Source organism: Mercenaria mercenaria, chromosome 4 (genome assembly GCF_021730395.1).
Source record: "Mercenaria mercenaria strain notata chromosome 4, MADL_Memer_1, whole genome shotgun sequence".
Taxonomy (NCBI): Eukaryota; Metazoa; Mollusca; class Bivalvia; order Venerida; family Veneridae; genus Mercenaria; species Mercenaria mercenaria.
Window position 1 is genome coordinate 79,699,075 of NC_069364.1, and position 17,223 is coordinate 79,716,297.

Here is a 17,223-nt window from a genome sequence, read left to right on the forward strand (position 1 = left end):
ATTGAAAGCGGGAGAATACCCAATACAACTGAGTATAAAATTAGATTACTTGTTTCATTTTTCAATATTTGCATGATATCCTTTGAACGCTAGTTTACAAAGGAAAGAAGAGTTTTTCTCGTTATAAGCTCCCCTGATCTGAAATAGGAAATACCAGCAAATTGATGACAGTTGTAGGCCCTGTTCCAACAAGGTTGGCAAATGTTGACAGCAAGGAATTAAATGTTTCCATGGAAGTATAAATTTTACAAAATCCATATTACTTTTAGATATACTACATATTTCCAAACATAATAACCTACAATTGCAGTCACAAAATGAAAGACATCTAGAGAAAACTATTCATGCATTTATTTTATTCAAATGCAGTGTCGTAAGTTTCCTAACGGAAGTTAAAATACAATGTTGCAGTTAAATAAAGCACACATGAAGCTGTCTTAGCAGCCACCTGTATAAAACAACCACTTGCTTTGAGTGCTGTAACAGCTTACTTCCAAAATTGACTTTTTTGCACTTATTGTACTCAACTGACAAGGCTGTTGAATATGCAAGTGTGTAGTGTAGTCCTATTAAAAAAAACAAAGTGAAAGATTTTTCTACATATACTTTATTGCATAATAATATAAATGATAATTATGAGTATATAAAAAAATTAGAATGTTAAAAACAAAACAACTACATACATACATATTTTTACATTAAAATGATAATAAAATTGTGCTTTCAGATTATCTAATAACCTAAAATAGTCTATACTATACCATATTTATTGTCAAAAGACTAAAATACTTCTACTACTAATTCTTCACATAACAATACGAATTGTATATGCCAGAATATATATTTTTTAGAAAAAAATCCAGAGTTGCAAGATGACAAAAATTAATTACTGTAGGCACTACACATCTTTTTTTACGTTATTTTTTTTTAGTATATAGTATTCATTCGTATTTTTACAAAATGTCCACTTTATTCTTAGCCTAACATTGTTTAATATGAAATAGTTCCATATAAAGTATTGTGGACCATTAACGAGTGAAAGCATAATCATTATCTGAGTAAGGCAGTCGTTGTATACTTTCGTAAAAAAAGCATTATAAATGAATGAAGAAAAAAATAACAAAACATAACTGCATACATTGACTCATTTGATACAAACCAAAAACAGCTCGAACAACATATCTACTTTGACTTTAACTTAAGTCCATGCTGAGAACAATACAATAATCTTGAACCTGTTGTTAGAATTTTTTCTATATAAGAAATGCGTGATAGCTAATTATCTGAGAAAATAATTGTTTAGAAAGTTATGTTTACAGTGCTGTACTAAGAATCTCCATTAATCATTAATCCCTCTCTGTTTTCCGAAGCTCTGGCCGGCCTGACTAGCCCCCTTGTTTGATCCGTACTGCATGGTGTTCACCATGTATTTAGCCTCTGCAAGTTGCTCCGGGGTAAAATCAAACACCTGTGTTTCTGACATCTTAGGGCCCAATACTGGTCCGTCATAATCATCTTTCGTCTGTGCCTGAAGAACAACAATTTGTCAGAATATCTGTTCTCATCTTCAGCAAGAGATTGTTTTTTTTTTGCCTCATTTTTAAGATCCCAGGGTAGTTAAGTGTCATAAGAATTAGCGGAAAACCCTGATGAAAATTATGTCAATTCCTGGTTATTTATTCAGTTTGTAATATTGTTTATGTTTACAATTTTATCCCGATTGTAAATTCTATTTAAGAAGTCTATCATGACCGGATTTATTTTCCTACAGATTGTAACAGAACCCGATTTATATTCCTATTGAACAAAGAAGACCTAAACTTAATAAAATCCCTGTTAGTACGTCACAATTATTACGCGATAGCGACTAGCATCATGGCATCGCCTGGAAAAGGAAACTGCACAAGCAAATATATGAAAGTATTCAGTCAATGATAAAGGTGATAAACATAAATACGCTGTAAGAATCGAAATTATATATCTCAGTGATTTTCTTTAGAATAAAAACATTATCGTTTAAATGCGTCCTCGTGATGTGATTACGTATCTAAACTCCAAACAATGATTTAATGCAAAGATAAACCATTGTTTAAGATATATTATTTCTTAAACGAGGAAGACAGAAATTGTATTTTATGCAAAAATTCACTGTTAGGAGGTCATATTACGCCATAGCGTCAAACATTTCAAAGCGGCGTGCTCAAAAATATAACCACACAAACAGGCAAACGGGTATTGCGAATGTCGTTATGGATGTAGATAATAATCCTTGATAACGTGCTGCAATTGAAGTAATATAATCTCAAGCAATGATTTTTTCTTGAATTAGGTCATAGTTTATCGTTCCGTTGCGTATTACTATATAACTCGGGCTGTGTCCTCGTGATATAGTTCCTTTGTTTCTGATCTCTATACAATAATTTCATTCAATGACAAATCACTGTTTGAAAAAAAAGAACAATTTAACACAGACAGTGCTTTGTCTTTTAATAAAATCATTTTTTGAATTTCAGATGCACAAAGAATAATACAGTCCGATTAAAAGGTTTCTAATCTAACTGTACTTACAATTCGTCCAAGAGCGTGAATACAGAGGGTTACTGCCGGAATGTTCTTCTTCTCCCACAGGTCAACCGTTTGGAAGCATTCTCTCACGGGAACGCCATAGTCTTTGATCGCCTTATTGAATCGCTCAATATTTTGCATCAAAGCAAATCCACCACCTTTCTTGTCTATCTTTTTAATACATCCAGGATCAAGTTTATTCATCAAACTGAAAAAAAAACAGAATCCAACCTTCCAGAAATTCTCAGGGTAAGATATTCCGAATGCGCCACGTAAGGGTGACCTCACTTGGAGGTATAACTCTGGTTTACATTTTGTTAAACTTATGCCCCTGTTGGCGAATTTTAGAACGAATAGTCAGAAAATTATCTCGCAGAGCATAGTCAGACAATCATTTTAACAAAATTATTCCCCCTTGTTTGAGAAAAGTTTTGCCTATGATCTATAACGTATAAAGAGATTTCTCAGCAATTACTATCTAGAACGTTCAAACTCCACACTGGGCTTCAGCATCACCAAATGACCTTAACAGAGTCAGATTCCATACATGTTAACACAGTTCTACATCTCCATCCATCCTTTGTACCTAGAAACTTCGGTAAAGCTTTTTGTATAAAGCTATTATTGTGCAGAAGGGACCTGAATGTCATACCGTTTCTAGTTTTAATGGAAACCGGTTAAATGTTCGTTAATTTTATACACACTCGTCAAACATTTTTCTGTTGACGTTAGAACAGTCCTTACATCATTTACTGCAGAAAGGTTGCGGAAGTTATTCATTTTCGAAGCGGCTTTGCTTCCCAATGAGCTTAGAACATAACATGCCAACGGACTGAATACAAACTATTATTTCTGTGCTTTTTATTCCAGGAATATAATATTTTGAACTTACTTGCAAAGAGTAATGCCGTCCTTGATTTGGTCTGGGTATTCCTTCCCCCTGTCCAGTTTTTCTCCCGTGATCTTCTCGATCCAGTCCATAGCCTGTTCCTCCATTTCAGGATCACGCTGTAAAGAAAATAAAAGCAGCGTTTAACACCAGTTTAACTTTCATTTTAAAATTTTCTGCACTGCATTCTAAACAGGGCTTAAAACTCACTGATGCCTGAGGGTACAATAGCTCCACTTCAATATGGTGACGTGCTTAAGTAGGGCGACACACTAAACAGGCGATAACTCATTATGGCGACACGATTAAGTAAGGCGGTACGCTCAAGAATTGCGACTGCACCACCATACTTGTTTTGTAAGTTACCATCGGAGAACTCTCGTGAACCTACGGTGTGACTCACTTAATCTTTAACAGTTGTTTTCTTTTAGTTTTGCAATAGCCAAGTAGAATATTATACATAATTCTACAGGTAGTTGAATCGTTTTGCACTTTGAATAGATATTGAGGTAGGAGATACTGGGAGTAAATGTTTGGCCATGTACAGTTCCAAAATATGTTGCCTTTATGCTAAGATATCCTGCTGATTTAATATAGACATGGCAGTGAAAAGAATCAAAGCAGCAATTTGTCGAAGTTTGTCTGGAATTTTCAAAGGAGAATGCCCATTCGTGATAAATTCGTGACAGCTTTAGATATCTAAAAACTTGAAAAGTTCTTATTACCATCCTTGAATTTCATTTGAAGGATTATGTTAGTCAGTGTTTTTGTCTAATAATTTGAGGGAAATCAAATAAAATCGTTTCACCGAATACTAGCAGGTTAACCAAACTGTGGACCTAAAGTCTTAGCCAGTGGTCTTAACAACAGGATGTGGGTCAAAATGTTGCACTGACGTTTTAGCAACAAAAACATTCTAGCGGCATTATTTCATGTCCACACACGACTTGACTAGTGTACCAGAAATCATTGTAATACAATGTGATTAAGACATAACGCTTCATCGTTTTGGTCGTTTGACCACACCCTACCAGTTAAAATTAATGTTATGTAGGCAGTAGGGAAAAAATCACATTCGGGGAATCAATTTATGATTAACGGGAAACTTTAATGTAGTAACTTGATGTCCGTTCCTGAAGCAAACTTGTCATTTTGTGAGTTGTTTCCTTCAAAAGACCCAATGAATAAGAATATGCATGGTATCATTAACTTGAAAAATATATAAATATATGATTTTACTTTCCGAACGGGAATCAAAATTGCTACATGTATATTAAGTATCAAGTTCCCCGTTCGGGAAGCAGTAAAAAAACCCGGCGCTTGACTCTTCTGTAGACGAAAGCCAAAAATTGTTTGCATCTGGTCAAAACGATTAAACCAAAAACCATGGCTGCAATACCGATATTTTGAAAGGTAGATGCTCGTCGGTAAAACATGCTTAACAGGTTAATAGGATACTTATGAACGCATTTTTCAATCTATCCTCTTTTAATTGGATATTTTTCGTCTGTATCTGAGTCACACACGTAATTACAATAGGTAGATTCAAAACAATGTGGCTTCTATTTACAGTCAAATTGTGCAGCACCATTGTTTAGTTTGACATTGGAAGCGTATATAATTTATCTTGGCATGTGTTTAACAGTTGTTCCACTCGTTCACATAGGCTTTTCTTTGTTTTTGAGAAATGTAGTTGCCCATTAGTTGTCAAGTGTATGTTCTTGTCTAAATTCTGATTTGTGTACTGATAAGTGAATGAAGTTTGGATTCGCCTTGTAACTTTGAAGAAAGAAAACACTTCTGATAGACAGAAATTCAACAGGTCATTGAAGTAACTCCTAGGGACGGAGCATCGTCCGCAAAATTCAAAATTCATAATAAAATCAGAAAAGGTATATTTCCCAAAGTGGTATGCATGTGTACCTGCTCCTCACTTTTCTGACTTTTCTGTTAATGAAACTAAATATTTTGTATACATGTTTCTTTCAAGTCTTTGTTAACATACTGAATCTTGTAAATCATTAACATTTGACTACATATATTCTTTTGTAATTCTCAAAATTATTTTGAACATTTGCCAGGTAAAGATATAAAAGTTCCTCGGTTAAAACAATATGCTGCTGGAATGTTCTATTAAAACTGTTTGTATTTTAATTGATAAAATCTCTGGAATTTTCCCATACTTCAATAGAATAAAGATATACTTTTATTTCATGAACAATTTATAATTGATATGAACGACTCAATATTCTGCTGAACTGACCTTTTGTATATTAAGGTCAACCAGGTGGTGGTTTACTTACAATATAATATCACTTGCCAAGAAATGCTGTCATAAAATCCACAGTGCGCTGTAAGTACGTTACTTGTCGTATATTTCAATGGCAAGAATTGTAGTTGAGCTGTAAGTACGTTACTAATGTCGTACATTTCAATGGCAAGAATTGTAGTTGAGCTGCAAGTACGTTACTAATGTCGTGTATTTCAATGGCAAGAATTGTAGTTGAGCTGTAAGTACGTTACTTGTCGTGTATTTAAATGGCAAGTATTGTAGTTGAGCGTAAGTTACGTTCTAATGTCGTACAATTTCAATGGCAAGAATTGTAGTTGAGCTGTAAAGTACGTTACTTGTCGTTATTTCAATGCAAGAATTGTATTTGAGACTGTAAGTACGGTACTGTTCGTGTATTTAAATGGCAAGTATTGTAGTTGAGCTGTAAGTACGTTACTAATGTCGTGTATTTCAATGGCAAGAATTGTAGTTGAGCTGTAAGTACGTACTAATGTCGTGTATTTCAATGGCAAGAATTGTTAGTTGAGCTTGTAAGTACGTTACTTGTCGTGTATTTAAGACAAGGTATGTATTCGACTGTAATAGCTTACTATGTCGTGTATTTCAATGGCATAGATTGTAGTTGAGCTGTAATATTACTAATGTCGTACTTTCAATAGCAAGGTTTGTAGTTTGAGCTGTAAGTACGTACTAATGTCGTGTATTTCAATGGCAAGAATTGTAGTTGAGCTGTAATACATTACTAATGTCGGTATTTAAATGGCAAGGATTGTAGTTGACTGTAAGTACGTTCTAATGTCGTGTATTTCAATGCAAGAATTTGTAGTTGAGCTGTAAGTACGTTACTAATGTCGTGTATTTCAATGCAAGAATTGTAGTTGAGCTGTAAGTACGTTACTTGTCGTGTATTTAAATGCCCAAGGTATTGTAGTTGAGCTGTAAGTAGTTACTAATGTCTACATTTCAATGGCAAGAATTTAGTTGAGCTGTAAGTACGTTACTTGTCGTGTATTTCAATGGCAAGAATTTGTAGTTGAGCTGTAAGTACGTTACTTGTCGTGAATTTCAATGGCAAGGTATTGTAGTTGAGCTGTAAAGTACGTTCTACTAATGTCGTGTATTTCAATGGCAAGAATTGTAGTTGAGCTGTAAGTACGTTACTAATGTCGTGTATTTCAATGGCAAGAATTGTAGTTGAGCTGTAAGTACGTTACTTGTCGTGTATTTAAATGGCAAGGTATTGTAGTTGAGCTGTAAGTACGTTACTAATGTCGTACATTTCAATGGCAAGAATTGTAGTTGAGCTGTAAGTACGTTACTAATGTCGTGTATTTCAATGGCAAGAATTGTAGTTGAGCTGTAAGTACGTTACTAATGTCGTACATTTCAATAGCAAGGTATTGTAGTTGAGCTGTAAGTACGTTACTAATGTCGTGTATTTCAATGGCAAGAATTGTAGTTGAGCTGTAAGTACGTTACTTGTCGTGTATTTAAATGGCAAGAATTGTAGTTGAGCTGTAAGTACGTTACTTATGTCGTGTATTTCAATGGCAAGAATTGTAGTTGAGCTGTAAGTACGTTACTAATGTCGTGTATTTCAATGGCAAGAATTGTAGTTGAGCTGTAAGTACGTTACTTGTCGTGTATTTAAATGACAAGGTATTGTAGTTGAAATGTAAGTACGTTACTAATGTCGTGTATTTCAATGGCAAGAATTGTAGTTGAGCTGTAAGTACGTTACTAATGTCGTACATTTCAATAGCAAGGTATTGTAGTTGAGCTGTAAGTACGTTACTAATGTCGTGTATTTCAATGGCAAGAATTGTAGTTGAGCTGTAAGTACATTACTAATGTCGTGTATTTAAATGGCAAGGTATTGTAGTTGAGCTGTAAGTACGTTACTAATGTCGTGTATTTCAATGGCAAGAATTGTAGTTGAGCTGTAAGTACGTTACTAATGTCGTGTATTTCAATGGCAAGAATTGTAGTTGAGCTGTAAGTACGTTACTTGTCGTGTATTTAAATGGCAAGGTATTGTAGTTGAGCTGTAAGTACGTTACTAATGTCGTACATTTCAATGGCAAGAATTGTAGTTGAGCTGTAAGTACGTTACTTGTCGTGTATTTCAATGGCAAGAATTGTAGTTGAGCTGTAAGTACGTTACTTGTCGTGTATTTAAATGGCAAGGTATTGTAGTTGAGCTGTAAGTACGTTACTAATGTCGTGTATTTCAATGGCAAGAATTGTAGTTGAGCTGTAAGTACGTTACTAATGTCGTGTATTTCAATGGCAAGAATTGTAGTTGAGCTGTAAGTACGTTACTTGTCGTGTATTTAAATGGCAAGGTATTGTAGTTGAGCTGTAAGTACGTTACTAATGTCGTACATTTCAATGGCAAGAATTGTAGTTGAGCTGTAAGTACGTTACTAATGTCGTGTATTTCAATGACAAGAATTGTAGTTGAGCTGTAAGTACGTTACTAATGTCGTACATTTCAATAGCAAGGTATTGTAGTTGAGCTGTAAGTACGTTACTAATGTCGTGTATTTCAATGGCAAGAATTGTAGTTGAGCTGTAAGTACGTTACTTGTCGTGTATTTAAATGGCAAGGTATTGTAGTTGAGCTGTAAGTACGTTACTAATGTCGTGTATTTCAATGGCAAGAATTGTAGTTGAGCTGTAAGTACGTTACTAATGTCGTGTATTTCAATGGCAAGAATTGTAGTTGAGCCGTAAGTACGTTACTTGTCGTGTATTTAAATGACAAGGTATTGTAGTTGAGCTGTAAGTACGTTACTAATGTCGTGTATTTCAATGGCAAGAATTGTAGTTGAGCTGTAAGTACGTTACTAATGTCGTACATTTCAATAGCAAGGTATTGTAGTTGAGCTGTAAGTACGTTACTAATGTCGTGTATTTCAATGGCAAGAATTGTAGTTGAGCTGTAAGTACATTACTAATGTCGTGTATTTAAATGGCAAGGTATTGTAGTTGAGCTGTAAGTACGTTACTAATGTCGTGTATTTCAATGGCAAGAATTGTAGTTGAGCTGTAAGTACGTTACTAATGTCGTGTATTTCAATGGCAAGAATTGTAGTTGAGCTGTAAGTACGTTACTAATGTCGTACATTTCAATAGCAAGGTATTGTAGTTGAGCTGTAAGTACGTTACTAATGTCGTGTATTTCAATGGCAAGAATTGTAGTTGAGCTGTAAGTACGTTACTTGTCGTGTATTTAAATGGCAAGGTATTGTAGTTGAGTTGTAAGTACGTTACTAATGTCGTGTATTTCAATGGCAAGAATTGTAGTTGAGCTGTAAGTACGTTACTAATTTCGTGTATTTCAATGGCAAGAATTGTAGTTGAGCTGTAAGTACGTTACTTGTCGTGTATTTAAATGGCAAGGTATTGTAGTTGAGCTGTAAGTACGTTACTAATGTCGTACATTTCAATGGCAAGAATTGTAGTTGAGCTGTAAGTACGTTACTTGTCGTGTATTTCAATGGCAAGAATTGTAGTTGAGCTGTAAGTACGTTACTTGTCGTGTATTTAAATGGCAAGGTATTGTAGTTGAGCTGTAAGTACGTTACTAATGTCGTGTATTTCAATGACAAGAATTGTAGTTGAGCTGTAAGTACGTTACTAATGTCGTGTATTTCAATGGCAAGAATTGTAGTTGAGCTGTAAGTACGTTACTTGTCGTGTATTTAAATGGCAAGGTATTGTAGTTGAGCTGTAAGTACGTTACTAATGTCGTACATTTCAATGGCAAGAATTGTAGTTGAGCTTAAGTACGTTACTTGTCGTGTATTTCAATGGCAAGAATTGTAGTTGAGCTGTAAGTACGTTACTTGTCGTGTATTTCAATGACAAGAATTGTAGTTGAGCTGTAAGTACGTTACTTGTCGTGTATTTCAATGGCAAGAATTGTAGTTGAGCTGTAAGTACGTTACTTGTCGTATATTTCAATGGCAAGAATTGTAGTTCTGGTGGTTCTTCAACACACAGCAGTATCAAATTGTTCTTTGAAGGTTCGAAGGTCTCATTGTTTTTTTTTTAAAAAAAGGTGCAAAATACGAGCATGTACAAGTAATAGTCTGTAATTAAAGCCCCCTACTATTTCATATTTAATCTGAATCCACTCTATACTTGTGGTTTGTCTATGTCGTTAGACCTTGCAACCAATGTTTGTTTATATCATAAACAGATTGAAAAATGAATGCTGTTTAGAACCTAATATTGTGTAGTAATGAAACAGATGACTTTGTATTATTAGTACCATACTGGTTGAAAACCAGTTTCGGGGATTATAGCATTGCGCTTTTTCGTCCGTCTGTCTGCAATTGCGTGACCTGTCCTTAACTCTGTCATTCATCAAAGGATTTAAAAATACTTAAAATAAATGTTCCCTATAATGAGACAACGTGTCATACTCAAAACCCGGAATCCTATTTCAAAGGTCAAGGGCACACTTGGAGGTCAAAGGTCGCCAGGACTTTTTTTCTGTCCGCTCTGTAGATTAGCAGTCCACCAAAGGATTTTATTATTAATTGGCACAAATATCCCAAATAATAAGAAGACGTGACATGCACAACTGTCAGACTCATAGCTTAAAGGTCAAGGTCGTACTTGGAGGTCAAAGGTTAGCATGGTTTTAACATGGTCTGTTTCCTGTCCGGTCCAGTGCTCGGTCTTGCATTAAAGGATTTAATTTTACTTGACCCAAATGTTTCCCATAATGAGACAACGTGTTATGTACAACACCCGGACCCTAGCTCAAAGGTCAAGGTCACACTCTGAAGTCAAACATAACTAGGAGTTTTTTTCTGTCCGAGCCATAACTCTGTCATCCATCTAGGCATTTTAATACTACTTAACAATAATGTTCCCTTTAATGAGACGATGTGACAAGCGTAACACTCAGATCACCAGCTTTAAGGTCAATGTCACTCTTAGAGGTCAAAGTTCAGTAGGATTTTTTTCCTGCCGGGTCTATAACTCATCATCCATCAAGGGATTTTAATATTTCTTGGAATAAATTTTCTTGTTGCCCATAACAAGACGACGTGTCATGCATAACACACAGGTATCTAGCTCAAAGGTCAAGGTCACGCTTGGAGATCAAAGGTCAATAGGTCCACTTTCCTGTCTGGTCCAAAACTCCGTCATCCTTCAAGGTATTTAATTTTACTTAGCACAAATGTCTCCCAAAATGGGACGACTTGTCATGCACAATACCCAGACCCCTAACACAAAGGTCAAGGTTACACTTTAAGGGTAAAAGTCAACAGTTTTTTTTCATGTGCGGTCCATAACTCTACTATAAATCAAGTGGTTTTGATGTTGCTAGGCATAAATGCTCCCTGAATGAGACAACATGTCATGCACAACATCCAGGTCCCTAGCTCAAAGGTCAGGGTCACACTTTGAGGCCAAATGTCCACATTTATGTTTTCATGTCCCGTCTGTAAAACATTCTAGGTCTTTTTCCTGTCTGCAGCAATTTCATCAATATCCATATAGCTTTGTATAAATATTCAACATATCAAGCTTACCCAATTAAAAAAGAATTACTTCCCTATAAAATGTTTTCAAAAGTACTGTTTTTATTCATAGATGTTTTAAGCAATCAACAACTGTACATTTTTATACATGCACATTTTAACTCAAACATTGTTAGTTGTAATAAATTGTATGTAGCACAAAATTGTATATACATCATTAACCGATCTTAGATCATTTAATTATACTGCAGTTGAGATAATTATAGTCACCTTCCTTTAGGGAACTGTATTGCATGGTAATAATGTTCATTATTGGGTTATCTCCTGATCAGTACGATGTACGCTTTATCGTGCTTTTGAAGTTTTTCATTAGAACTAAGGCTGCATATATTACATAAAAATCATTGATAAGGGAAGAGCAAATTGACTTATCAAGGCTTTCATACCATTTAATCAAACATCTAGTAAGTATGCCGCCCATTTTTCTGAGGTGTGTAATTAATATGCAATAGAATGTTTCATTCATCTCTTACATTATATTAATGGCAGTAAACATCATTGTGCTAATAACATCGTATCAATCAACATACTGTGGTATCTGTCAGTTTTAACTGCACCCTCCCCCGCATCTAGGTACATCTGTTCTCATCTTGTTTTTGAGCCAAAATTCAAGAAATTATAAATATAGTTATTAACAGAATTATGAGCAAAACTTTGAAAGGATCATACTGGCCGCTGTACTAGCTGCATGACGATTACAGGTGAAAAGCCCCAATGCCAGTAATTAATTTGTTTAAATTTAAGTTTAAGTTGTTTGAGTAAGCTCTGAAAGACATGATACATAAAACGTAGAACACTAATAAAGTAATAACAGAATATGGCTACAACAAAAGTATATGTAATAACAATTGATTTTTGTCTTTTTTCTACAATAGCACAATATAAAATGAAACACAAAACTATTTATGGCAAAAACTTGCTGCAGTACGGCATTGCTTCAGTATTGATTTGCACCAAAAAGTTGTTTATATTACATAAATCGTGTTAGGATGAACAGTACGAAGTTCCTGAAACATTTGCGCCTCTTTGAAGAGGCTGTCATATTTCATAATTTCAGCTTGTATTAACAGCAGTTACTTGAAGCAATATCAATGTTGTTTTTCAAACGTTTCCGCTTTGACTTATCAGCTTCGCAATCAAAACGGTAACATTTGGCTCTCTGCCAGCAAGTAGTCAATTGGTGTGTCTATTCCATCAGCTTGCCCGTCGTAAATAAATCTTTTATGTGCATACGAATAGGCTTTCCTACTATGTCTTTCTGATCTTTGCTCTTGGTCATTTGACACATTTTTGGTTCGAGAATATAAACCATTAAGAATACTGAATCAAAATTTCAGTGAACAGCAGAGCTAGATTTTGCACTATAACCCCCAAATCATAAAGGTTTTTTTTTATCTCTGTAAACTTTGATGCTCTTGTCATGGGTCTGTCCTTAATTGTTTAAAAGACAGATTTTTCGGTAAACCAAACGTTTGTGCTATTTTGCATCTTCAGTATAACTTGGAAATCAGTGTACGTTCCAAAAAGGGTTTGTGTCTATAAAACCTTAATCTTATTTTTATGTCCCTTCATTGACGTCCGTCCGTACTTCCCGAAATCTTGCGTTGCCGGCTCCTTTCACACTTATAGCCTGAATTGCTTCAAACTTTCAAAGATGAACAAACTTAATGTGCAGATGACCTTAAAGGAAGGAACTTTTGCTTTGACTATTTTTACCGTAGTTATGGACCTTTGATAATTTTACTTTATAGAATATAGAGAAAAATATTGTGTATCCAACTCCTTAAAAACTATATGCTTGAAAGTTTCACAGATGAAGGACCTTGATGTGAAGACGACCATGAATAATGGACTTTTTTTCGATGACTTAGTTTTCTAGAATTATGGCCCTTCCTTAATTTCACAACATAGACCATAGTAAAGAAATTTGGTGTGTTCAACTCCTCATGCACTTTTAGCAGGTTTGGATTCTAAGTTGCTCAGATGCACAACCTTATCTGAATACAATTTGCTTCAAACTTGTGGTCGGACATCTTTCATTTAAAGATGATCTGTATTAAAAGCTTTGCTATTTAGAGGTGGGGCATCCATGACCTATGAACACAATTGTAGATATGACTCATTTTGCGTCAGCTCCGGGTTCTGAAAACTGTATGCAAACTCATTATTTCTAGACATTTATTCTTCAAAATAACTTGTAAAAGCCAGTTCATTGTGAATTGTGCTCGCTAACTCCAAACCTTGAATATTTTATTTATTTTGTCTGCAACGGTTATCTCGTGAAACACCTGTACCTAGTTACGTCAGCAATAAGACAGCCAGACAAATGCACTTTTACTTTTCTATTAATTCCATGTTTTTTCCATCTATTTAATACAGTTTTAATTAAGTTTATTTTCTGATAGCTCCTCTACCTGTATAATTTTCTATGTGGTTGCCAAAGTATTTCAAAACCAACCAAATTAAAATAGTCCAATAACAAAATCTCCAAGTATCTCTATTCATTCAAAACAAGCCTCCCTATTAAAATATAATATTCTACAACGTTTTTATGTATATGTCAATATACGATTTTCATATAATTACATTTACATGTACTGTAGCCAATTTCTAGGACGTGTACCAAATTTCAAATTCATTTACCAGATAATGGTATTTTCTAGTGATCTCAAGTATATTCTCCATCACGTATACAAGAAAAATGAACATGTAAAAGCCACACTATCGTGTTTTCTTCGGTCTGATTTCTGAGAAAAAAAATGTTGCTAAATTTTTCTTCTGGAACGCGGCCACAATGAAATCATTACAATTGCTCAGGTTACTTCCTGTTCGTCGACATAATCATTTCCTTGGACACGTTTAAATAAACATGGTTCTTACACCAGCCGAGCTCTTTGTGCCATGTCTTTAATATTTCGGATTACTAAAAGACGGTACCAACAAGACGATGAAAAATATGTTACAGATTGATCTTTAATCAAACAAATTACATCACCCTTCAATATTACAATAGTAAAAGGATTAACATAAGGTAGGATGTCAGAATAGGCGAATTTCCCTGTTTCGTTTTTGTTTGTGAATCCTACTTTTAAAGATTATGCTTAGTACATATTGAACAGAGAGATCTATTTTATGTTCATGTTTTCTTTTGTATTTCCTAACACTATGCGGAAAATTTGCCAGATAAATATATAAAGTTCCAAGGTTAAAACGCTGTGCAAAAATGATTCATTTTGGAATGTTCTATGAAAAATATGCATTCGATTTTCTTACAGCGTAAACTTGCACTTTCATGAGCCATATTTAAAATGTATTCCTGTAAAAATTAATTCAGATTGATGTTATGTAATGTTTAACAGAATGAACGACGATGCTTGTCTACAGAATGTCTGTAATAACATTATTCTATGATAATAGTGATCATCTTCACGAATATGTAAGTAACGAGCCGTTACAATATAATGTCGTCTGCCAGGGAATGTTGTCATAAATATCGCAGATGGTCATAATTTTTTTTTATTGTTTATGCTTTCACCTCTGCCAATACCTATTATTTACTAGTTATTGACCATTATGTATTACAGTGCAACCTTTGTAGAGCAACTACCTTTGGGAGATACAAATATTGACTGTTATGTAGAGGTTCTTGTTCTGGAGCGGTAAATTTGATAATATATTTCAGCTTAGGGAAATTTTGATGTAGTTGCTATAGATAGGTTATTGCTTAAGAGAGGGTCGCTCTGGAGAGGTTGACTGTAATGGTAATTTTCAACCATTTCTGTCAATGCAAGTTATTATGTTGCCACATTAAAATAGCTAAAAATGCACTTTTAAAATTTCACACACTTTCACAATAATATAGTGTGATATGAAAATTCTAACAAAATTAAGCCATGGCTTGCATCATATAATTTTATTCATTTTACGAATTCATCAAAATGAAAACAAAAACAAAACAGCGTCGTTATTCTATTCTGCGACATTTAAAAAGAAAATATGTATTTTGAGTTTTGCCATATTTAGTGAAAAATTATTATCAGTTCCTCCTTTTTCAAGGAAAGAAAGTATGCTTTTTTCACATCCATTAAACAAAAGGTATACGATTTCTGCAGATATTACTTTGATACAATGACACAACCCCTTGCAAAATATTGCTCAAGTACTATTTTATTGCGTTCCCACATAAATTATGTAGGGAAAAACTTTTTGCCACGAAAAATGCGTCAGAAGTTCGTGAAACATTTGCATGTCTTTGAATAGGCCGATATACGTCGTCAGTTGATCATGTGTTCCATCAGAATTAAACAGTACTTTACTGAAGCATTATTAACTATGAGGTTTTTTTTTCTCGAGCGTTTCCGTTTTTGATCGACCTTCTTCCTAATTAAAACGTTCTGCCTGTTAAAGATCGTGGCAAAGGTAAATTAATTGGATTTCGAGGCAGATGCTTTAGTCGAGCATTCTGCTTGTTTCTTCGTTTCAGATACATTTGTTGAAACTAATGTTACTGTTTCAAGACGCTCCCTCACCGTCATCCCTTGTTTATTTTTCTCAAGTACTATTTCTTGCAACTCTTTGCAACCGCTGCGTTTTTGTGCCTGTTTTACCCTCGTCGGTTGTATGTGCGTTATTATACATTAATTTGGGACTACTGCTCTAATGTTGACTAAAGGATAAGAATTTTGCCTAAACGCTTTTTGTCCGCCAATATTTGATGCAAATGTCAAATAATTTGATATGAGTAATCATACAGCAAGCAGAACTTTAATTAAGGCATATTTTGTACTTTACCCTAGTACCGTCAGGTACATTATTTAACTCTACATTTGTTTTATGTCTGTAACAATTGACCTTTCTTTATTGCATCTCAAGTCGGAGAGTATACCATCTCTACTAGAGCCCATTTTATCGTTCTTCTGTGACTAGTCTCGCAGCTTACCCTAACACGTTTCATATATTTTTGTATTTTATATAAAATAACTCTGTGTTAACTTATTCAAGAAGGCGATCCTTTCCATTCAAAGGGCGTCGCTCTGTCTCTTTTTGTAAAACAGGGAGTACTTTCTAGTAAAACTGTTCGATAAGCTTTTATGCAGCATAACTCATTTTGCGTTAGGCACACAATCTGAAATACGTGCCAATTCGTGATTTCTTAAACGTATAAATCTGCATTTTTTATTTACCAGATTTGTAAAATAAAGACCGTTTTGAATCAAAACCTTGAACATTTAGTAAGTTTATTTCTAGAAAACGCCTAAGGTTACGGAAAAAGCTGACTGCCAGATGCATCTGCTTTTACCTTTCAATAATTCCCAATTTCACTTTATTTAATATCTTCAGATAGAATCATGTAAATATTCGGAGGTTAATGAAACTAAAACTCTGTGTAGCAGAACCAACTTCTGTAACATATACACTTATAACAAGCCGATTAAGGTACGTTTGATATATGTATCTTAATTTCCATGTACAAGGGCGTCTGTATGTGCCTCTAAGATATCATTGATTGTTAAATAAGCTACGACTAATATATGATATTACAATTTACGTTTTCATGTACATGGCTTATTTAGAAGAACGTCCTAATATCAATTAATCATATACGAGGAGGCATAAAGATGAAATGTTAACTCTTCTGTATAACTTTAGAATTAATTCCTCATCATCTTAACATGTAAGCATTTCAGATTCAAATATAGATTTAACAAAGGGATTGTAATAGTCCGTACACTTAAATATTTCTGTAGCAAATGGACAAAATATTTCCTTTTTACTACTATCTCGTTTTCATAGATATTCTTAATGCACACACCTTGCAAGAATGCATATTTCTGCGTACTGTAATGTGTTCTTCTCTGTTTTTATCGCATTACAAGAAAATACCGTGCTTAACCTAGTGTACACGAGATGCT

General features: G+C 34.4%; 1 protein-coding gene across 1 annotated transcript in view; it reads right to left on the reverse strand.

Annotated features, from left to right (window-relative positions):
- Window positions 1-589: 589 nt before the first annotated feature.
- The window catches only part of LOC123552263 (myophilin-like), a 37,215-nt gene continuing 20,581 nt past the window's right edge, over window positions 590-17,223 (reverse strand). Inside the window, exons 2-4 of the mRNA XM_045341780.2 lie at window positions 3,458-3,573; window positions 2,569-2,773; window positions 590-1,528 (exon numbers count right to left, since the gene is read on the reverse strand). Coding sequence (XP_045197715.2) covers window positions 1,340-1,528; window positions 2,569-2,773; window positions 3,458-3,573 — 510 coding nt within the window. The 3' untranslated portion in view covers window positions 590-1,339. The remainder of the gene's footprint in view (window positions 1,529-2,568; window positions 2,774-3,457; window positions 3,574-17,223) is intronic.